Raw genomic sequence first — 23,522 nt, forward strand, 5'->3', positions numbered from 1 at the left:
TAAAAAAATTTACTATTGCAACTCCAGTCAGTATTTAATTTAAGTAGGTGCTGGACAATAATATAAATTAATTTACTAATCCCACTTCACTCAGAATTTAATTAGGGTAGATGCTGGACACCAAAATTAATTATTTTACTTTTCCCAGTCTAGTCAGTTTTTAATTGGGGGTAGGTGCTGGTCACTAAACTTTAATAATTTACTATTCCCACTCCTAAACATATGTAATAGGGGTGGGTGCTGGACACTAAACTTAATTAATGTACTATTCCCACTCCAATAAGAATTTAATTGGGGTAGGTGCTGGACACTAAACTTAATTAACGTACTATTCCCACTCCAATAAATATTTAATTAGGGTAGGTGCTGGATACTAAACTTAAATAATTTACTATTCCCACTCCAATCAATATTTGATAGGGTTAGGTGCTGGACACTAAACTTAATTAATTTACTATTTTACTTTATTTTTCAAAAATTATAAATTAATTTTCAAATTAATATTTTCTTATTTCTAATTTATTATAAATGTAATAATAATTTTTAAGACACTCCCCACACTTATCACCTATAACCTCAACATCCCACTCCTAACGTTTTGTTTAGAAATTCGAAATAATTTTATGTTTAATTTACATATAAAATATGTAAAAATGTTAACATTTAATAACTAATATTTTTTTTAAAACGCCCTCCCCATAAACCCAACATCCCACTCCTAAATTGTTTTTACTAAATACGAAATTACATTTTTAAATCACCTTGAATTGTTTTTAAAAAAATTACATTTTCCAAGTACAATTTTAAAACAGTCCCCACCCTTATCCCCTATAAACCCAACATCCCACTCCTATTTTTTTTGTATTCAACATTTAATTTTAAATTAATATTTTAAATTTAAAGAATTATTATAAAATAAAAATAAATGTTTTAAAACACTCCCCACTCTAATCCCCTATAAACCCAACATCCAAAAATATAGTTCTAAATTCTAATTACAATTTTAAATTAAAATTTAATTTTTTTATTATTAATAAAATTAAAAACAATATTTTGAACACACTACCCACCCATATCCCCTATAAAGCCAACATCCCACTCCTAAAACAGTATAATATCTTTTTTTTCATAACATGTATAATATTTACAACTTAACATAAACTCTAAATACATTCAAATATAATACAAAAACAATATTTTGACATATTGATATTTTTGTAATCGATATTACTAACATCGATATTTTGCATTGCACTTCAAATCGATATTTTTAACATCGATATACAGAACATTGATATTTAACACTGTCGATATACTGATCTCGATATTTCTGTACATCGATATTAAAAAGTCGATATTCAGACTGTCCACCTTTACTCCTCTATTAACTGGGAATCGGGAGGTTAATTTGCCGCATTTCCCATACCTCACTTGGGCAAAGTTACCTTCATGCAATTTTATAAGCATACTCAGGAGGTAGAGGGGGATCCCCAGATCTCGAAGTACATCCCACAAATTAGCTCTGGGCACCAAATCAAAAGCCGTCTTCAGATCTAAAAATACTAAGGGGTCTATTATGATGTAGGGCGGATCGCCACCGCCCGCATGGTGGTGGCGATCTGCCCTACATCATACCCCGCCCGCCACCCATTTTTCCCCACCATATTAGTATGGCGGGGGGGACCCCGGCGGACGGAAAGACCGTCCGCCGGTTTTTCGCCGCTCGACCAGTCGACCGGGCGGGAAAGGATCTGGATATGGAGGCAGTGTCTGCTAGACACCGCCATCCATATTAGCATGGGTGCGGGAAGCATCCTTTCCGTGGCGGCAGCTTTGCAGGCCAGAGGGTATTGGGGGGTGGGGGTGCACCTATGGTACCCCCCTACATTGTCATGGACAAGGTGGCAGGCACCACGCGGTGCCTGTCACCTTGTGCATGACAATGCACAACGTGCATTCCCAGCATTGTGGCGGGCGGTGCTGTGAGCACGGCCTGCCACAATGCTGGGAATAGAGGATACCACCGCCACGGTGGCAGTGGCATCCTAGTTGCAGGTTCGGGACCGCTGCACCACTGGAGGCCGGTCCCAGCACCGCTAGCCCGCCACCCTAATAGGCCCCTAAGTAGAGACTGCCACTCTCTATTATCAGCGTATTCCAGTATAAAAGTTGGAGTCCATATATTTAGTCGACGGTGGTGATGTTTTTTCTGAATCCGGCTTGATAGGGGCTCAAGATTTCATGCTTTTCCATCCACACTTAAAGGCGATCAAGTAGTACCCGCGCAATTTGTTTCTGGGTGACATCGATCAAATTGATCGGCCTATATTTTGTAGGCAAGAGGGGTGAGCCCTTTTTAAAAACTGGGACAATTTCTGCCCCCACCCAGGTTTCAGGGATCGCCATACCTTTCATAATAGCATTAAATAATACCCATAAGTAGAGTCCCCATATTTTTGGTTCTGCCCGAAAGAGATCCCCCGGTATCTTATCCAACCCTGGTGCTTTACCAAAGGGAAGCTTGCTTATTGCGTTTAAAACTGCTGACAAAGGAATTCCAGGGGCCTCTTCATTAAAAGTCTCTCGTAAGGTTATAGATATTTCATCAGTTGGGCAAACTGCTTCCTTTGTAGTGTATAGAGCCTGCCTGGAAATGTGTCTTTCATACCTCTGCTGCTATGTTTGGCTCCATGGCTGACTTCCCTTCGCTACTGCCTGTGCTGACTATGGACCAAAATGCCTCCATGTTTTTGTAAGATAGGGCAGTTTTTAAAGCATCCCATCTGCCCAGTTCCCAGGTCTTTTTAGCTTGTTGGATGCTATCTTTATACAGCACCCACATGTGTTTAATTAGGGACCTGTCCCTTGCTTTCATGGCATCTAGCAGGGCCCACTTAGCATTTCGGCAGATGTCATTGAACCAAGATTGTTTAACCCCATTTTTAACCCTAGAGGATATCTTTGGATAAAATATATCGACCAATTTAGATGGCAGTTCTGCAACCCTATTGGTGGTTAATAAAGCGCTGTATGTAGTAGCAGCCTCTCCCATTTCTAGTAGGGAAAGAATAATTAATTAATATAGTGTGGCCAGCAAATCGGGTGACTGCTGGATTGCGCCCCACCTTATTCTTCTTCTGTTATTAAAGAGTGTTCATCTACTATCTAAGGGGGTACAGCTAACTGTGGCATTCCCAGAATCCGGCATCTCCAGTTCCATGGTCAGAGTGTTGTGATCGCTGTTGTGTCGCGGCAGGACAGCAAAGTCAAAAATCCTTTGGCATAACCTGGTCTCCACTAGGATATAATCCAGCAATGGGATTGGCCTATTCTATTAAAGGTTAACTTCCCCGGTATATCAGATTTAGTGCGGCTGTTACACGCTCTCAGGGAGTGATTCAGTGTGACTGAATTGACCAGAAGTGCCAGCGGGGACCATGGCTTAATGGGTGGAATTTGAGGGTCTGGGATTAACCATTGCAAATCTTCCCCACTGGGGGTTGTATAAGTGGGCTCAGCAAGGGGCTCTAATTGACAAGTAAAATCCCCCTCTACAATAAACCACATATTTGTGGGGACAGTAACAATAAAAAGATTCAATTGGTCGAAGGTCGGGGATTCATGGCTAAGGCTAACAGGTCGAGAATAAACGTTGATAAAAGCTATTTGCAATTTAGGAAGGAAAGTAAGTGACACATTGGATATCATTAGACAGGGGTTCAGCAGTTGAACTGTACAGCCCAGATGTGAGACAAGCCAAATGTATAGGCCCCCAGACGGTCTACCCCTTCCCCCCGAGGTGGCAGGGACATTGAATGACGCAAACCCCACCCTTACAGAGTCTTCCCGTGCTCATGTTTCCTGAAACATGCATATGTCATATTGGTCCACGAAAAGCCCCCAAATCGGGGCAGGACAGTTTTCTTTTTAAACCAGCAACGTTCCAGGGTAGGACCCTCAGCGTATTACGTAGGTTACGCTTGACAAGGGTGCCATAAAAAATATCGATATTAGGAGGTTGAGTATCCCTCGTTTGAACTGAGGGATAATAATCTGTTATTCTCATGGGTACACCTTCCTTCAATGTGCTGTTGCTTAGGGGAACGGGGACTGGGGCAACTGGTGTTCCAGGCAACTCTTCCCATATCCCTACTACACCAGTGGTCATCTGTTGTGTTAGTATTTGCTGCTCCTTTCGTTCTGCCCCTATCCCATGGCAAGTGGTCTGGCTAGGCTGGCCACCACTATACTCCTCTAGTTTTCTTGCAGACCTCGAGCCACTAGATCCCTGGGCTAATCCCAGTGTCATTGCATGTCAATCTACCTCGTCGAGAGCCCCAAATCTGTTTGTTACTGGTATGTTAAATAGCAAGGGTCTGGGAGGTGGGTGCCAGTGGCCCACAATTTGATGATCCAGTGGCCACCTGCCTAAATCTGGACTAATATGGGCCCTGGACGGCATATGACAGTGAGAGTAAAAATAGACCATTGCAAAGGGCCTAACCCCTGTGGGTGGCTCCTGGGGACAAGATTTCTGTCTTAGTAGGCTACAGTCAGTCTGGGGATTTTTTAAATTGATAACTATGCAGTCCCCTTGTATTGTTTTGTGCCTGTTTCCCACCCACCCAACTCTGCGCACCATTAGAATTTCCCCTGCCCTATCATAGGGGACCTGTCTGGGCCTCAACAACCAAATCAGACATTTGTTCCTGAGGTCCAGTTGTGTTTCCCTCTAGCCATTTTTAATTTCTGGCACTCCTGTCAGTATAATTACATATGGAGACGAGGCTGGGGGTCGATTTATAGTGGCCAGGATCGCTACTTCAGGCCTATCAACTGAACACTCCTCGCCCCCAACCCTTCTCTGCTCTCCATAGACCCTATTGGAGTGGGGCTATTTTTATTTGTACCCCGCATGGGATGTGTTGAGTTCTTGTTCCCAACCTCATAGTTAGAACTCTTAGGACTCGTGGAGGTGATGTGGTCTTGGGCCTGTCGTGCGCCTGGCCTTTCTATAGGGGTCAGAATAGATTTACCAGTCTGATGACGATAGTAATTTGCCTGATTATGACCCAGGAAGATAGTGACATCTTGATTCCTCAGCGCACCAGGCCTATCTAGGGTTTTCAGACGTGGGCTATCTACCTGGCAGCAACAATCATTCCCCCCATCTAAGGCTTGTGTGTTACTTGCAGTGGTGTTTGTTTGCCTACTATCCCCCATTGCTACCAATTTATCTATGCGATCAACGAGAGGGGCAAGTTCTTCCTTCACAACACCCATGATGGGTAATCTGCGTCTGTTCGAGTGTTAGCGCTACAACCTGCAGCTTCATCGGGGCTTTCCAGATCCTCCACACTAGTTATTGGTCCCACGTTAGTTTTTTTTCTTTTGGCTCCCACCCTACTTGCTGGCATGCGCGTCCCGTTCTTAGGCATACTGGTGACAGTTCCCCCTTTCCGAGTTAGGGGGCCCATTACGATGGCGAGCGGACAAATTACACCCACCATCGCAAGGTATCCAGGGAACGACTGCTGAAGGTGCGGCAGTCCCGCCAGTGGCATTAGGATGCGCCCGCCACACTGGTGGGCGCATCGCACAGTTTTTACATTGCGGCGGGCGCTGCTGCAAGCAGCACCCTCCGCAAGGTAAATAATGCATGTTGTGCATTTGAATGCACAACGTGACATGCACCGCGCGGTGCCTGCGACCTCGTGCATGCAAATGTAGGGGTGTACCATAAGTACCCCCCCGAGTGCACCACCACCCCCCGCAACTGGCCCCCTAAGGCAGAAACCGCATGCTTTCCACCATGGAAAGGCACGTCTCCGCATTCATCATCATATGGATGGCGGGTGTCTTGCAGACACCGCCACCATATTGGAGCCCCTTTCCGCCCGGTCGCCTGTCCAACCGGCGGAAAACCGGCATATGGTCTTTCCGTCCGCCGGGGACCCCCCCCCCCGCCATCATAATGTGGTGGGGGGGAAATGGTAGCCGGGTGGCGGGAATTGGCGAGTGGGTGGCGATCCGCCCGCCAACCTAATCGACCCCTTACTGTTTTAAGTGCAACTTCTTCATGTGGGGATGGCAGAGTCACAGTTACCCTAGGTGTAGAAACTAGTGCGGTAACTTGAGAAGTAGATAAATCTGCCACCGGGCGGCAAAGATCTGGAGTTAATGACAAGCTCCTCTCTGTGAGCTCTCCTTCTGTAGTTACCACACCCATAGCCCTCTGTAGCATCCTGTCGATTGAGGTTGGTGGTGGTGAGAAAAAAGGGGTTACTTGGGGTCGGAGTTGTTGTTTAGCAGGGCAGGTGCACTTGCGCATTATTAAACCCTGGCACTACCACGATGCATCCACCCCACTAGGATCAGCCTACTAGCACCTGAGGTTAATTTAGACCAAATGTAAGCTGAACAAGCAAGAGGCCCCACTACAAACAAACAACAAGCATTGGCATAGCCAATAGGTCTCGCCTTTGGGACCTTATAAGTGTTTAGCAATGCAACAGTTGCATAACTAAATACTTATAAGGTCCCAAAAGCGAGACCTATTGGCTATGCCAAGCGGCCGTGCGGCCGCGAAAGTGAAAGTAATCGCGGGAAAGCGCGTCGCGCGCGCCCACGCACATGCACTGTAGCTCTAGGCTGGCCTGGTAGCACTTTTTGAAGCCCTCTCAATAAGTCTCGCCAGACCAGCGCATGCGCTGGGTCAGGCGAGACCTAAAAAGCACAGTTTAGCGAGTGAGGAGGGAGAAAGGTTTTTCAATCTATGGGGTCACATTTCTGGCCGATAATCGGAGGCCTTTACTGCAATTGCCACCCTTCTCAAGCCTTAAGAGGTGGAGCAAAGTAATTGCAAGCTGCACAGCCAACAATCAAGAAACGTTCTCAAGTGTCTCAGAGGCTCCCTGGTCCCCTGCACTGGAGAGTAATCGTCAAAAGTCCCATTGGATCATAAAAGAAGCAGCGCTCTCCCGCCCCCCAACAAGGATCCTACCAGTAACCCACTCTGATCCCTGCTGCGCTTCGGCCAATGAGCATCGAGTGAGTACAGACAGTTCAGCAGAGCACTTTTTGGGAGTCCAGTTCTAGCAAAATTATTAAACCACCAAAGTCTTACCCTCAGGTCAGCATAAGAAAGTTGGAGCCAAGGGGGGGTGGCCCTGCCTCTTCCTGGCAATGATGGGCAAGGACTGGCCCACCAGGGCGTGGCCCGCACGCGTCCCGCACTGTGGGGATGAGGCAGCGCTATGAGCGCAATGTGGGCGCTCCCCCTCGTTAGCGGCGGCAGGAAAAAGGAAGGTTGCACCCTGGGACTTGTGGTCCCACCAGGCTGTGCAGAGCAGGTAAGTGGTGCCCCCCAGCAGAGCAACCAAAGAAGCGTCCTTTTGGCATTGGCAGGCAGTAAGCACATCAATGGTGATGGTGAGGCAGGCAGTAATCCCTCCTTTGGTGATGGTCAGGCAGGCAGTAATCCCTCCTTTGGTGATGGTCAGGCAGGCAGTAATCCCTCCTTTGGTGATGGTCAGGCAGGCAGTAAGCACATCAATGGTGATGGTGAGGCAGGCAGTAATCCCTCCTTTGGTGATGGTCAGGCAGGCAGTAAGCACATCAATGGTGATGGTGAGGCAGGCAGTAATCACTCCTTTGGTGATGGTCAGGCAGGCAGTAAACACATCAATGGTGATGGTGAGGCAGGCAGTAATCCCTCCTTTGGTGATGGTCAGGCAGGCAGTAATCCCTCCTTTGGTGATGGTCAGGCAGGCAGTAATCACTCCTTTGGTGATGGTCAGGCAGGCAGTAATCACTCCTTTGGTGATGGTCAGGCAGGCAGTAATCCCTCCTTTGGTGATGGTCAGGCAGGCAGTAATCCCTCCTTTGGTGATGGTCAGACAGGCAGTAATCCCTCCTTTGGTGATGGTCAGGCAGGCAGTAATCCCTCCCTTGGTGATGGTCAGGCAGGCAGTAATCCCTCCTTTGGTGATGGTCAGGCAGGCAGTAATCCCTCCTTTGGTGATGGTCAGGCAGGCTCTGAGGGTCAGGGTGTTTCTCTGGTGGGGGAGGGGGGCTTTCTTCTTCCTTTACGTCTGTCTGCTTCTCTCTTCTTTGCCATCCTACAGGGTCATTTTAGACCCACGAGTAAGCGCAAATTGTGACAATTTCAGCACATTTTATTTCTTGAGCCTTAGCTGGAGCACAATGTGCTTTCCCTCCCCTGGTGCCACAGCCTGTAGCTGCTGGTGAGTGTCTGTTCGCAGTGTGCGAGGTGCACGAGGAACGAGCGCAAAAAGGCTTCACACGTTAGACCCCTTTTTGTTCCAAGGGTGTTTTTACCCTTGTACTTGAGTTAAAACCCGGGTGTAAATGACACTGTTAAATACCCACGCACATCTCATACGAAGAGTTTCTCATTAGAGGGATCCCCCAAGAAAACACAGATTGACTGAGTGAGCGCTGTGAACGCGGGATAGCCAAATGACATGAGGTCGCTTGCTCTGAGCAGGGGACAGGGGACTCCTCCTAGGGGTCACTGATACATCCCTCGAAAGTAAGGAGAAAGCATGTCTCTCTTTCTTCTGGAGGACATTGGAAACCTTCCTAGTGTCCCTGCGTGTGTAGGGTTGGTCTGAGACACTAGGGGGGTCTATTATGATGTAGGGCGGATCACCACTGCCTGCATGGCGGTGGCGCTCCGCCCTACATCATACCCCACCCCCGCCCCCACCCATTTCCCCCTGCCATATTAGTATGGCAGTGGGACCCCGGCAGACAGAAAGACCGTCGGCGGTTTTCCGCCGGTCAACCAGTCAGAAAAGGGTCTGGATATGGTGGTGGTGTCTGTTAGAAACCGCCATCCGTATTAGCATGGGAGTGGGAAGCAGCCTTTCCGTGTTGGGGGCCCGTTGCAGACCCCCAGGGTATTGGGGTTTGGGGGGTGCACATAGGGGGTACAGGTACCCCCTACATTGTCACGGACAAGGTGGCAGGCACCACACGGTGCCTGTCACCTTGTGCATGACAATGTGCATTCCCAGCATTGTGGCGGGCGGTGCTGTGAACACCGCCCGCCACAATGCTGGGAATAGAGGATGCCACCGGCGGTGCGGTGGCATCCTAATCGCGGGTGCGGGACCGCCGCACCATTGGCGGCGGGGTGCGGGACCGCCGCACCATTGGCGGCGGGTCCTAGCACCGCTAGGGTGGTGGTCAGCCCGCCATCCTAATAGGCCCCTAGGAGTTTGGCAGTGGGGTGTGTCACTCGTGTGCTAAGTTGCATGTGTGCACACTTATTTCACAGGTCGGCTCCTGACAGATGCGTGGAGTGGACCGACACAACGCACCAGTGATACGGCGCACGACCACAGCTTAACACGAAAAGACGTACATGTGATTTGAGCTTGTGCTGTTTGCGCATTACGCACAGATCCCTGCCGCACGCACCCAACACTCGAAGCTAGTTTATTCAATCCCATGGTACTTCTAGCACTTGGGCCTGCCTGCAACACCGCGAACCCTATTGGCAGCTTCGTCTTTTGAATGTGGACTTCCGCCTTGCTGAAGAATGCTCACCTGGTGACAGGTGAGAGGGTGGCGGCTCCTTTAAGGTCCTCCCCAGCCCGCATGGGATTTGTAAACAGTGCACTCCGTATTTGCATATCTGGAGCCCGGCTGCCAATGCCATTGGCTGTCCCCGCCCCTATGCTGGCTGCATCGCTTAGCATGCACTAGTGGGAGGGGCTGGGGGTGCAGGTGCAGAGGAGGAAGGAAGCAGAGATAGTGGGGGGACAGGGAGAAGAGTGCGGTCATCCCCAGAAGAGGGGACAGGAAGAGGCAGGAGAGGGGAGCGGAGCCACTGGGGTGGACGGATCCTAGTCTTCAGCAGAGGCAGCGAGAGCAGCCCGCAGAGGAGCGAGGCGCTCACAAAGGGAGGCTCCGGCGGAGCGAGAGGCTGAGGTTGCATCTGAGAGGAGCCAGCGGCGGAGCCATTGGAGAAGAATACGCATACTGGGACACAGCGGAGGACTCCCGCTTGAGAGAGGAGGCAGATTCCTGGAGGAAGGAAGGAGGGATCTACGGCTGCAGCAGGGAGAGAGGACCGAGCCTAGGAGGGCACCCAGGATCAGGCGGAGGAGAGAACCCGCAGCTGGGAGACCGGGAGGCGCGGGCACCATGGCTGCGAGCCGCAGCGGGGCGCACCGGGGCACGGTGGAGATGCTGCTTCTGGGGGCCCTGCTGCTCGTCGGACAAGGTGAGGTGGACGGCGCAGCCATTGCATGGGTCCATTTGGCGGGGAGGGGTGGAGGGCTGCCCTTGGAGATCACCACGGGGTCTCTGCGCCTGGCACCGCACCCCCTTGTCACGCTCTTGTGTGCGCATCTCTCTGCAGACCCTGGGACAGTTCCTCCAGCTGGATGGGGGATGAGGGCGCACATCTCTCCCCCTCTCTCTCGGGCTCGTGATGCCCTGCAGAACATCCCTTCCCTCGCACCGTCCTCTCCACGCACAGATGTGCCTGGCCTTCAATGGGGCCGCTTCATCTCCGTGACCCCACGCCCCCCACACCGCTCCTTTCCGAGTTCCATCCCTCCCTCCACAGTACTACGCAGGCTCGTGTTAATCTCTCTTTTCATTGAACCCTCTCCTGCCCCCCCCTGTTCTCCCTCCTCACTCGAGCCCTGCTCTCCTCGCGTGGCTCCTTTGCAGCGCTGACTCCTTTATGTCAAGACCCTTCTTTCTCTCCAGACCCCTGCCTTCCCTCGCGTGAAGCCCTCTCGTGCTCGGTCCTACCCCCCTTCACGCGGTACCCCCGTCCCCTCCCCAGCATATCCCCCTCAGGTGTCCTCCACATCCCCAGCTCTTCTTCACAGAAGACCCCTCCCCCACCCATCCTCCCCTCTTCTCTTCTCCCTCAAGTGATGCCCGCACCTTCCTCCCCAACCTTGCCTCTCTCTCATATCAAGGCCCTTCCTGCCCCCCCTCGATGTTCCTGCCTCAGTCTCCCTCGCGTGCCTTCCACAGTCCTGCTTCTCGTTTATGTGGAGTCTCTTTTTGTCCTCCGAGCCTGGCCTCCCCCTCGTGGCGCAGTCCTGCCTCACACTCGTGTGGCGCCCCCTTTTTCCTTCACAGTGCTGCCTCACACTCGTGTGGCGCCCCCTTCCCTTGTGCTGCCTCTCACTCGTGTGGCGCCCCCTTCCTCATCCACAGTGCTGCCTCACACTCGTGTGGCGCCCCCTTCCTCCTCCACAGTGCTGCCTCACACTCGTGTGGCGTCCCCTTCCTCCTCCACAGTGCTGCCTCACACTCGTGTGGCGCCCCCTTCCTCATCCACGGTGCTGCCTCACACTCGTGTGGCGCCCCCTTCCTCATCCACAGTGCTGCCTCACACTCGTGTGGCGCCCCCTTCCTCCTCCACAGTGCTGCCTCACACTCGTGTGGCGTCCCCTTCCTCCTCCACAGTGCTGCCTCACACTCGTGTGGTGCCCCCTTCCCTTGTGCTGCCTCACACTCGTGTGGCGCCCCCTTCCTCCTCCACAGTGCTGCCTCACACTCGTGTGGCGCCCCCTTCCTCCTCCACAGTGCTGCCTCACACTCGTGTGGTGCCCCCTTCCCTTGTGCTGCCTCACACTCGTGTGGCGCCCCCGTCCTCATCCACAGTGCTGCTTCACACTCGTGTGGCGCCCCCTTCCCCATCCACAGTGCTGTCCCTCTTGCGCGCCTGCTGTAGTGCACACTCACTGAAGAGGGTGGCTTGCCCCTGCAGGCTCCGTGCAGCACCATCACATGGCCAGCTCAACAAATCAAAAACATCTGGAGTAGTGCGTAATCAAGCCATTCATCCTGAGACCCACTGATATATGAAGATGTCACTGTTTAGATGAGGTACGGCAGCAGCCTTCTGCGCCCGCTGCTTCTCTCTGCGCATGCCTCCTCAAGCTGCGCGCACAGCCTCACACCGTGCGCATGCCGCTTCAGACTACGCACACTGCCTCTGTGCTCACACCGCGCACACTGCCTCACCCTGCACATGCTGCTTCAGTCTACGCACACTGCCTCTGTGCCACACACCGCGCACACTGCCTCACCCTGCACATGCCGTTTGTCTATGCACACTGCCTGTGCCTCACACCGCGCACACTGCCTCACCGTGCCACATGCCTCACCGTGCACATGCCGCTTCAGTCTACGCACACTGCCTCGCCATGCACATGCCGCTTCAGTCTACGCACACTGCCTCACTGTGCACATAACTCTTCAGTCTACGCACACTGCCTCACCCTGCACATGCCGCTTCAGTCTACGGACACTGCCTCTGTGCCTCACATCGCGCACACTGCCTCACCGTGCACATGCCTCTTCAGTCTACGCACATGCCTCACTGTGCATATGCCTATTCAGTCTACGCACACTGCCTCACCCTGCACATGCCGCTTCAGGCTACGCACACTGCCTCACTGTGCACATGCCGCTTCAGTCTACGCACACTGCCTCACCCCACATGCCGCTTCAGTCTACGCACACTGCCTCTGTGCCTCACACCGCGCACACTGCCTCGCCGTGCACATGCCTCTTCAGTCTACGCACACTGCCTCACCGTGCACATGCCGCTGCAGTCTACGCACACTGCCTCACCGTGCACATGCCGCTGCAGTCTACGCACACTGCCTCACCGTGCACATGCCGCTGCAGTCTACGAACACTGCCTCACCTCACCGTGCACATGCCTCTTCAGTCTACGCACACTGCCTCACCGTGCACATGCCGCTTCAGTCTACGCACTATGCCTCACCGTGCACATGCCTCTTCAGTCTACGCACTGCCTCACCGTGCACATGCATTGCAGCTTCAGTCTACGCACTGCCTCGCCGTGCACATGCCGCTTCAGTCTACGCACTCTGCCTCGCCGTGCACATGCCGCTTCAGTCTACGCACTCTGCCTCGCCGTGCACATGCCGCTTCAGTCTACGCACTCTGCCTCAGTGCCTCGCACCGCGCACACACCCTGGCTTAAACCGCGCATTCTGCCTCACACCGCGCACACTGCCTCACTGTGCATACCTCTTTACACCGCGCATATTGCCTCACTCTGTGCATACTGCCTCACACCGCGCATATCGACTCACAAAGGGTGCCCTGCCTCACTCGAGTAAGTGTATACTGCCTCACTGCGTATATTAGAGTAATAGACGGGATGAAGCAGTATGCCTAGACAGAAGTAACGACTGCTCTCTTCACGCCCTGCCTCGCTCTGCACGCCCTGCCTCGCTCTGCACGCCCTGCCTCGCTCTTCACGCCCTGCCTCGCTCTTCACGCCCTGCCTCGCTCTTCACGCCCTGCCTCACTCTGCACGCCCTGCCTCACTCTGCACAGCTGCCTCACTCTGCACGCGCTGCCTCACTCTGCACGCGCTGCCTCACTCTGCATACACTGTCAGCCCTGCACATTCTGCCTACCCTGCTTCATTTCATATAACCTCCCTCGCTCTGCACGCCCTGCCTCGCTCTGCATACTATGCCTCGCTCTGCACGCCCTGCCTCGCTCTGCACGCCCTGCCTCGCTGTGCATACTATGCCTCACTCTGCATACCCTGACAGCCCTGCACATTCTGCCTCACTCTCACGCACCGCCTCACTATTCATACCCCATGTCACCCTCACGCTGCGCCTCTGCCTCGCTGCTCATACCCTTTCACTCAGCACGCACTCTCCTGCGGCGTTACTCACACAGAACGACCCCAAGCGACGAGGGGCCCCTTAGTGCCCCATATATCACGGATTTGGTTTGGCGTTGGGCTGTATGGGGCTCCCTGAAGAGGCTTTAGTGGCCTGGGTTACACCGCTGATAGCGCCTTACTGCGCATGTACCGCCTCACCCTGCTAGAAGCACAGCAGCCGCACACATGTATCCAACAGGTGTCATTGTAGGACTTGGCACGCTGGCTAGACCTCGTGCGCCTTGTGGGGTGCCAGCCCCCCGCGCATTTATGAGGCCTCGCAGTGCAGACAGCTGGCGAGTCCGTGCAGTCCAGGGCCTCGGGGGAGCGGGCCGCGCTGATGGGGCTGGCGTCCCATCGCTGCCCGTGTGTGTAATGTAGCCTTACACACACCAAGCTGGCGGCTGCTCAGCGTGCACGGGCGTGGCACCGTAGATGGGGCTATTCTGGACGTACCATCAGGGTAGGAACAAGGACAGAGCTGGGCACCTGGCAGGGTGCACTTGCTGTAGCGCGCAGGGACACTAGCACCCCGAAAGGCCACGGGATGCTAATCGACGTCTCTCCCTCCCAGGGTGCCCGGGGCTGGCATCGCATGGGGTGGCGCTGCTTACAGAACGACACCACGGCGCGCGGGCCAGCCTTCAGTACTGGGGCACGAACGGCGCGTGGGGCCGGGGTGTTCACTCTTCTCTGCCAGCGAGCGGCAGTGCCACGCGGTACCGTGGGCATCCTGCAGCACTGTGGGTCAGACTTGACTGCTGCTGGGGCACGAGTCACGACAGCTGTGTGGGGGTGGAGGATGGTGCGTCTCCGGCGCGAGTGAGGGGCAGTGCCACTGAGGGGCCTGCAGAAGCCAACAGTGAGGGTCAGTCGCGAGGGTCAGCCTTGAGTGCTACAGGGGCAGGAAAGCAGTGTAGGGAGCAGTGGTGACTGACCTTCGGTGAGGGGCAGTGCCACTGAAGGGCCTACAGAGGGCAGCAGTGAGGGGGGAGTGCCGTTGAAGGGCCTGCAGAGGGCAGCAGTGGGGCAAGCACCACTGAAGGGCCTGCAGAGGGCAGCAGTAAGGGGCAGTGCCGTTGAAGGGCCTGCAGAGGGCAGCAGTGAGGGGAAGCACCACTGAAGGGCCGGCAGAGGGCAGCAGTAAGGGGCAGTGCCGTTGAAGGGCCTGCAGAGGGGAGCAGTGAGGAGCAGTGCCACTGAAGGACCTGCAGAGGGCAGCAGTGAGGAGCAGTGCCACTGAAGGACCTGCAGAGGGCAGCAGTGAGGGGAAGTGCCATTGAAGTGCCTGCAGAGGGCAGCAGTGAGGGGGGAGTGCCGTTGAAGGGCCCGCAGAGGGCAGCAGTGAAGAGCAGTGCTGGTGAAGGGCCTGCAGAGGGCAGCAGTGAGTGGCAGTGTTGTTTAAAGGCCTTCAAAGGGCAGCAAGGAGTGGCAGCGCAACTGAAGGGCCTGCAGAGGGCAGCAGTGAGTGGCAGTGTCACTGAAGGGCATGCAAAGGGCAGCAGTGAGGGGCAGTGCCACTGAAGGGCCTGCAGAGGGCAGCAGTTAGGAGGAGCGCCTTTGATGCAGAGGGCAGCAGTGAGGGGCAGTGCCACTGAAGGGCCTGCAGAGGGCAGCAGTGAGGGGCAGCACCATTGAAGTACCTGTCCGCTTGGATTCCATCATCGCGTGCATACCTGTGCAGTACCTGTCCGCTTTGATTCCATCATCGCGTGCATACCTGTCCGCTTTGATTCCATCATCCCGTGCATACCTGTGCAGTGCCTGTCCGCTTGGATTCCATCATCCTGTGCATACCTGTGCAGTGCCTGTCCGCTTGGATTCCATCATCCCGTGCATACCTGTGCAGTACCTGTCCGCTTGGATTCGATCACCTGTGTAGCACCTACCACCCTGGGTTCCATGCTCCGTGCATACCTGTGCAGTGCCTGTCCACTTTGATTCCATCATCCCGTGCATACCTGTGCAGTGCCTGTCCGATTGGTTTCCATCGTCCCGTGCATACCTATGCAGTGCCTGTCCACTTGGATTCCATATTTCAGTGCATACCTGTTCAATAGCTGTCCGCTTGGATTTCATGCTTCCGTGCATACCTTGCAGTACTTGTTGCTTGGATTCCATCATCCCGTGCATACCTGTGCAGTGCCCGTCCGAATGGATTCCATGCACATGTGCAGTGCCTGTCCGCTTTGATTCCATCATCCCGTGCATACCTGTGCAGTACCTGTCCGCTTTGATTCCATCATCGCGTGCATACCTGTCCGCTTTGATTCCATCATCCCGTGCATACCTGTGCAGTGCCTGTCCGCTTGGATTCCATCATCCTGTGCATACCTGTGCAGTGCCTGTCCGCTTGGATTCCATCATCCCGTGCATACCTGTGCAGTACCTGTCCGCTTGGATTCTATCACCTGTGTAGCACCTACCACCCTGGGTTCCATGCTCCGTGCATACCTGTGCAGTGCCTGTCCGCTTTGATTCCATCATCCCGTGCATACCTGTGCAGTGCCTGTCCGATTGGTTTCCATCGTCCCGTGCATACCTATGCAGTGCCTGTCCACTTGGATTCCATATTTCAGTGCATACCTGTTCAATAGCTGTCCGCTTGGATTTCATGCTTCCGTGCATACCTTGCAGTACTTGTTGCTTGGATTCCATCATCCCGTGCATACCTGTTAATGTTAATGTTAATGTTAAATGGTTCTTATAGAGCGCTTATCACCACTGGTCTCTAAGCGCTAAACAGACAACCACCAACATCGTACCGCCTCCCCAACCATATGCCAACTCCAATTAGCCTGAAGGCGTTACTGTGCCAAACAAAAATGTCTTCAGTTTTTTCCTGAAGGAGAGAAGGTTAAAATCCTCCTTCAAGCTAGAGGGAAGGTCATTCCAGAGTTGAGGAATGAGCACTGAGAGAGCACTACTGCCTTTAGTTTTTAATTTAAATCTGGGTTGAACCAGATTTGGAACAGCCCCAGAACGTAGGGGCCTAGCGGGAACATACTTCCTCAGGCGCTGTTTAACATATTCCGGGGCATTGCCAAAGAGTGCTTTATGGGCCATGCAGAGGCCTTTAAAATGGACCCTAAGCTTCACTGGAAGCCAATGCAGTTTACGAAGGAGGGTGGATGCGTGTGCACTTCTAGGAAGAGAGAAAACCAGTCTGGCCGCGTCGTTTTGCACGACTTGCAGTTTCCTCATCAGCTTCTGTGACAGGCCCAGGTACAGAGCGTTACCATAGTCTAGCCTCGAGATGACCGTTGCTGAGACAATAGTCTGCAGCGTGGAGGCAGAGAGAATGGCAGTAAGTTTACGCAATTGCCGCATCACGGCAGTACAGGAGCCTACCACAGCCGACACCTGGGGGGCCATAGTGAGAGCTGCATCGATCTTTAAGCCAAGACTCTTCACTACCGACCCCGGGCTGGGGGTTTTGCCAAGTTCAGGGGGCCAGTACAGATCATCCCAGGGATTGGCTGTGTTGGTCACCACCAAAACCTCCGTTTTATCTGCATTAACTTTAAGGAAGTTGTTAGTCATCCAGCTGACCGTGAATCTCAAAAGATCTCTGACTGACTCCTGGGCCTCCGGAGTATCACCCAGCTGGACCAGTAACTGCGTGTCGTCTGCGTAGTTAAAGACCTCGCAGTTCTTACACGTCAGTTCCTCAATCAGGGGTTGCAGATAGATATTAAAAAGAAGGGGGGAGAGTGCAGATCCTTGAGGCACCCCCCAGGTTACATCCCTACTCCCTGATAGCCGGTCCCCCATCTGGACCCTCTGAGTACGACCCGACAGGAAAGACTCCAACCACTTGTATGCCTGACCTGTGCAGTGCCCGTCCGAATGGATTCCATGCACATGTGCAGTGCCTGTCCGCTTTGATTCCATCATCCCGTGCATACCTGTGCAGTACCTGTCCGCTTGGATTATATCATCCTGTGCATACCTGTGTAGCACCTACCACCCTGGGTTCCATGCTCCGTGCATACCTGTGCAGTGCCTGTCTGCTTGGATTCCATCATCCCGTGAATACCTGTGCAGTGACTGTCCACTTCAATTCATTTCATAAGGCTTTATTCGGAGCTTAAACACAAGTCCATAAAAGCAAAACAAATACACAACAAATACATTAATCATAACCATAATGAAAAAATTGCAAAACAGATTACATGATTAAAACATTTAAATAGTTAAAAAAGCATACTGGGCCTTGCTTTGATAGCTAGTAGGAGGAAGGTGGCAGTAAAAAATCAAACATCAGGATATGGTTTAAAAAGCAACTTCATAGCGTCTTGTATACTCCTGACTCCATATTTTAACAGGATAGGCTTAAGGTAGGCTTGACGAAAGTTACCATATAGATTACACAGTAAAAGAAAGTGCATGGTGCTTTGAACTGATACATTATCACATGGGCATGGGCCAACCGGGTGTTTTTTGATACACGGGTAGGCCACCAAATGGTGCACTATCCCGAACCTTAATCTGGTAATAACGTACCGGTGGGAGGGTCGAGTAACTAGGCTTAGATACGGCTGAAATCCCTCAGTTTCACAGAATCTGCCGTAAAACATACATGTACTCAAGTTACTACCAATCCTTTCCCGCTTCTCTGACTTAAAATTCATAAAAACCGACTTCATCACTTCTTTGGGCAAACTGGAAGGGGCGTAACAATCATCTTTAAGTTTAATACCATAAATCTCTAAATAGCAATTTAAGACAAATTTAATCCAGGGAATCTTTAGGTGGCCGTCAGTGGAGAGACAATCTCCAATAATTGCTCTGTTTAAGGAAGTCTCTTCCTTTGACCAAACGGAGCGCCACAACATTAAAGGCCTTATTGCCAATAGGTCGGAGAGATGAAAAATACCTAGCTCTCTGTGAGCCAAATCGTTGGTAGCTGATTTGGGCAAACACAGGAGCCTTTTAAGGAAGAGGTTTTCCTCCACTTGCAAGTTCCCTACCTTCATATGCCCCCACACCCCGGCTCCATAAAGGGCCACCGAGAGACATCTCATTTGGAAAATTTTTAGCATATCTTTAATCCTTTTGTCTCCAATATTGGTAGCAAATTTAAACACCCCATGAGAGCTTTTCGCCATCTTGGCCCGGACACAGTTGATCTCACTGGTCCAACTGCCAGTTTTGGAAAAGGTGATGCCGAGGTAATTAAAAGACTCCACTGTTAGCACCTTGTGTCCATCAATAAAAAAGGCATATGGTTTTTTACATCCCGCACCACATTCCATAATAAAGGTTTTGGATTTGTTAATCAACAGCTTCCTGTCCTTAATGAACAGTGAGAACCTGTCCATCAAGCGCTGTAGACCAATAGGGGTCCTAGACAAGATTACAGCGTCGTCCGCATAAAGAAGTACGGGGACGCTGAAATCATTAATTTTTGGTGCATCAGCCGCAGCCGTCTTTAAAACTAAATCCACTTCATTAACAAAAAGAATAAAAAGTAAAGGGGCAAGCACACACCCTTGTCTAATACCCCGCCTGACCCTAAACTTGGGGGTGCACTCCCCTGCCTGGCCATAACGGACACTAGAGTTTAATTTGACATAGAGTCTCGCTAAAAAATAAACAATGGACTCCAGTGCCCCCATTTCCAATAATTTGGCCCATAAAATATTATGGTCCACCATATCAAAGGCGCTACTTAAGTCGGCGAAGCAGAGGTAGAGCGATCCTTTTTTTGCCTTTGTGTACTTCCCGATTATTAAGTCGAGTGACTGTCCACTTGAATTCCATGCTTCAGTGCATACACGTGCAGTACCTCTCCGCTTGGATTCCATGCTCCAGTGCATACCTGTGCAGTGCCTGTCCGCTTGGATTTCATCATCCCGTGCATACCTGTGCAGTACCTGTCCGCTTGGATTCCATTCTTCGGTGCATAGCTGTACAGTGAGTGTCCGCTTGATTCCATGCTTCAGTGCCTACCCGTGCAGTACCTTTCCACTTGATTCCATGCTTCAGTGCATACCTGTGCAGTGACTGTCCGCTTGGATTCCATGCTTCGGTGCATACCTGTGCAGTACCTGTCCGCTTGGATTCCATGCTTCGGTGCAAACATGTGCAGTACCTGTCCGCTTGATTCCATGCTTCGGTGCATACCTGTGCAGTACCTGTCCGATTGGATTCCATGCTTCGGTGCATACCCGTGCAGTACCTGTCCGATTGGATTCCATGCTTCGGTGCATACCTGTGCAGTATCTGTCCGCTTGGAATCCATGTTTCGGTGCATACCTGTGCAGTACCTGTCCGCTTGCCTGTCCGCTTGGATTCCATGCTTCGGTGCATACCCATGCAGTACCTGTCCGATTGGATTCCATGCTTCGGTGCATCCCTGTGCAGTACCTGTCCGATTGGATTCCATGCTTCGGTGCATCCCTGTGCAGTACCTGTCCGATTGGATTCCATGCTTCGGTGCATACCTGTGCAGTACCTGTCCGCTTGATTCCATGCTTCGGTGCATACCTGTGCAGTACCTGTCCACTTGATTCCATGCTTCGGTGCATACCTGTGCAGTACCTGTCCACTTGATTCCATGCTTCGGTGCATACCTGTGCAGTGCCTGTCCGCTTGGATTTCATGCTTCTGTGCATACCTTGCAGAACCTGTCCGCTTGGATTCCATGCTTCAGTGCATACCCGTGCAGTACCTGTCCGCTTGGATTCCATGCTTCAGTGTATACCTTGCAGTACCGGTCTGCTTGAATTCCATGCTTCTGTGCATACCTTGCAGAACCTGTCCGCTTGGATTCCATGCTTCAGTGCATACCCGTGCAGTACCTGTCCGCTTGGATTCCATGCTTCAGTGCATACCTTGCAGCACCTGTCCGCTTGGATTCTATGCCTCCGTGCATACCCGTGCAGTACCTGTCCGCTTGGAGGATTACATGCTTCAGTGCATACCCGTACAGTACCTGTCCGCTTGGATTCCATGCCTCAGTGCATACCCGTGCAGTACCTGTCTGCTTGGAGTCCATGCTTCAGTGCATACCCGCGCAGTACCTGTCCGCTTGGATTCCATGCTTCAGTGCATACCTTGCAATACCTGTCCGCTTGGATTCCATGCTTCAGTGCATACCCGTGCAGTACCTGTCTGCTTGGATTCCATGCTTCAGTGCATACCCGCGCAGTACCTGTCCGCTTGGATTCCATGCTTCTGTGCATATCTTGCAGCACCTGTCCACTTGGATTCTATGCCTCCGTGCATACCCGTGCAGTACCTGTCCGCTTGGAGGATTCCATGCTTCAGTTCATACCCGTGCAGTACCTGTCCGCTTGGATTCCATGCTTCCGTGCATACCTTGCAGCACCTGTCCGCTTGGATTCCATGCTTCTGTGCATACCTCTCCGCTTGGATTCCATGCTTCGGTGCATACCCGCGCAGTATCCCTCCGCTTGGATTCCATGCTTCCGTGCATACCTTGCAGCACCTCTCCGCTTGGATTCCATGCTTCTGTGCATACCTCTCCGCTTGGATTCTATGCTTCAGTGCATACCCGTGCAGTGCCTGTCCGCTTGGATCCCATGCTTCAGTGCATACCCGTGCAGTACCTGTCCGCTTGGATTCCATGCTTCCGTGCATACCTTGCAGCACCTGTCCGCTTGGATTCCATGCTTCTGTGCATACCTCTCCGCTTGGATTCCATGCTTCGGTGCATACCCGCGCAGTATCCCTCCGCTTGGATTCCATGCTTCCGTGCATACCTTGCAGCACCTCTCCGCTTGGATTCCATGCTTCTGTGCATACCTCTCCGCTTGGATTCCATGCTTCAGTGCATACCCGCGCAGTACCTCTCCGCTTGGATTCCATGCTTCCGTGCATACCTTGCAGCACCTGTCCGCTTGGATTCCATGCTTCTGTGCATACCTCTCCGCTTGGATTCCATGCTTCGGTGCATACCCGCGCAGTATCCCTCCGCTTGGATTCCATGCTTCCGTGCATACCTTGCAGTACCTGTCCGCTTGGATTCCATCATCCCATGCATGCTTGCAGATTCGCTGCCTGCTTTCCTTCCATTCATCCGTGCCTGACTGCACAGTGCCACCAAGCTTTTACTCAGTCCCTGGAAGTTATTCCGTGACAGGCCCGAGTAGAAAATCTAAGTCCCGGTCTAGTTTTATTCATCATGGTACTTGCACCTGAAAATACATAGGTGCAGGTCCCAGAAGGCATAGAAAACCGGGGCCTGGACAAGCTGCGGGTGCACCCCACCCTCACAGAGCTACAGAGCGGTACAAGGAGCTGGCACCTTTCATCCTCGCTTTGAAACGTCCGCTGTGCCACGCCTTTTATCCTTGTTATGCGTTGGTTGTGCTCTGCCTTTAAATCCTCATTCCTGTCCACACAATGACAATGCCCGACCTCTCATCTTTCAGAGGCTTTCCTCTTGTCATACCTCCCGTGCTCTGCCTTTTATCCTACCATTCTCACCTGCAACGCCACGCATTTCAGCCTCCCACGCATTCTCGAAACAGTGCCTGCCTGCTTTGGTACCCGGCCAGCTCCTTGCGGCCCGTGTTACTCTCCTCCGGCCCGTTCCCGTCAGCGAAGGCCTGTAAAGCGAAAAGCACCCCCGGGAGGAGCAGCTGCTCTCCCCCCCCCCCCCCCCCCCCTCCCTCCCAGCCCCCCTCTCTGGCTCTTCGTATATAGCGGGGTTATTCCAGGCTCTGTGGATGATGGAGTGTGCCTGCCCGGCCGCGTTGGGGAACAAAGCCCTGCTGCTCCTGGGGGACGGGGGTGGGGAGTAGAGGGTGAGGGTCTGATGGCGATGGGGGGGGGGGGGGTCGGTGTAAACTGCGATATTGGCAGGTCAGGTTAATTTACATTCTGCTTCAATCCCTGCAAGTCCCTGTGTCCTACATTTATATTTTGTATAGCGCCCACTGGATTATTGACTTGTTTCTAGACACATCAAGAGAGTGTGAGCAAGCCTAGGATACGTTGTTTTCTGAATGCTCGCGTGTTTTTGGAGATGCAAGCGTCTGTGGAGGCGAGTGAAGCCCCTTTTCCTGGATGTTTTAAAGAGCGGGATGGGGTGAGGTTGGCAGGCCGGAACGCTCTGGCCTGTTGTATTTCTTGATTTTACTCTGTCGGTGTTTTGGTGCCGAGGCATCGAGTGTGAGGGCGAGGGCGCGACCTTTACTCTCATAGAGCGCGGGTTCACCCAAGTGTATCTTGGCGCTGAATACGAGATGTGTATTGTTATTGTTCTATTTATCTCGGCTTGTGCTGTCCTCCGCTGTGCTGTGCTGAATGTTTGGTAGAGGCCTGTGCTGGTCTCTGCTGTGCTGGGTGATGTTTGTAAGAGGGATGTGCTAGTCTCGGCTGGATGATGTTTGGTAGAGGGCTGTGTTGGTCTCTGCTGTGCTGGGTGATGTTTGGTAGAGGGCTGTGCTGGTCTCTGCTGTGCTGGGAGATGTTTGGTAGAGGCCTGTGCTGGTCTCCGCTGTGCTGGGTGATGTTTGGTAGAGGGCTGTGCTGGTCTCTGCTGTGCTGGATGATGTTTGGTAGAGGGCTGTGCTGGTCTCTACTGTGCTGGGTGATGTTCGGTAGAGGGCTGTTTGCTGGTCTCTGTTGTGCTGGGTGATGTTTGTAAGAGGGGTGTGCTAGTCTCGGCTGGGTGATGTTTGGTAGAGGGCTGTGCTGGTCTCTGCTGTGCTGGGTGATGTTTGGTGGAGGGCTGTGCTGGTCTCTGCTGTGCTGGGTGATGTTTGGTAGAGGGCTGTGCTGGTCTCTGCTGTGTTGGATGTTTGGTAGAGGGCTGTGCTGGTCTCTGCTG

The 23,522-nt window shown here is 52.5% G+C and overlaps 1 protein-coding gene across 2 annotated transcripts in view; it reads left to right on the forward strand.

Annotated features, from left to right (window-relative positions):
• The first annotated feature begins 9,733 nt into the window (after positions 1-9,733).
• The window catches only part of CADM4 (cell adhesion molecule 4), a 1,244,810-nt gene continuing 1,231,021 nt past the window's right edge, over positions 9,734-23,522 (forward strand). For both annotated transcript variants that reach the window (XM_085615631.1, XM_085615632.1), the window contains exon 1: positions 9,734-10,255. In XM_085615631.1, the coding sequence (XP_085471757.1) occupies positions 10,177-10,255 (79 nt within the window). In that variant the 5' untranslated portion in view covers positions 9,734-10,176. The remainder of the gene's footprint in view (positions 10,256-23,522) is intronic.

Source organism: Triturus cristatus, chromosome 7 (assembly GCF_964204655.1).
Source record: "Triturus cristatus chromosome 7, aTriCri1.1, whole genome shotgun sequence".
Taxonomy (NCBI): Eukaryota; Metazoa; Chordata; class Amphibia; order Caudata; family Salamandridae; genus Triturus; species Triturus cristatus.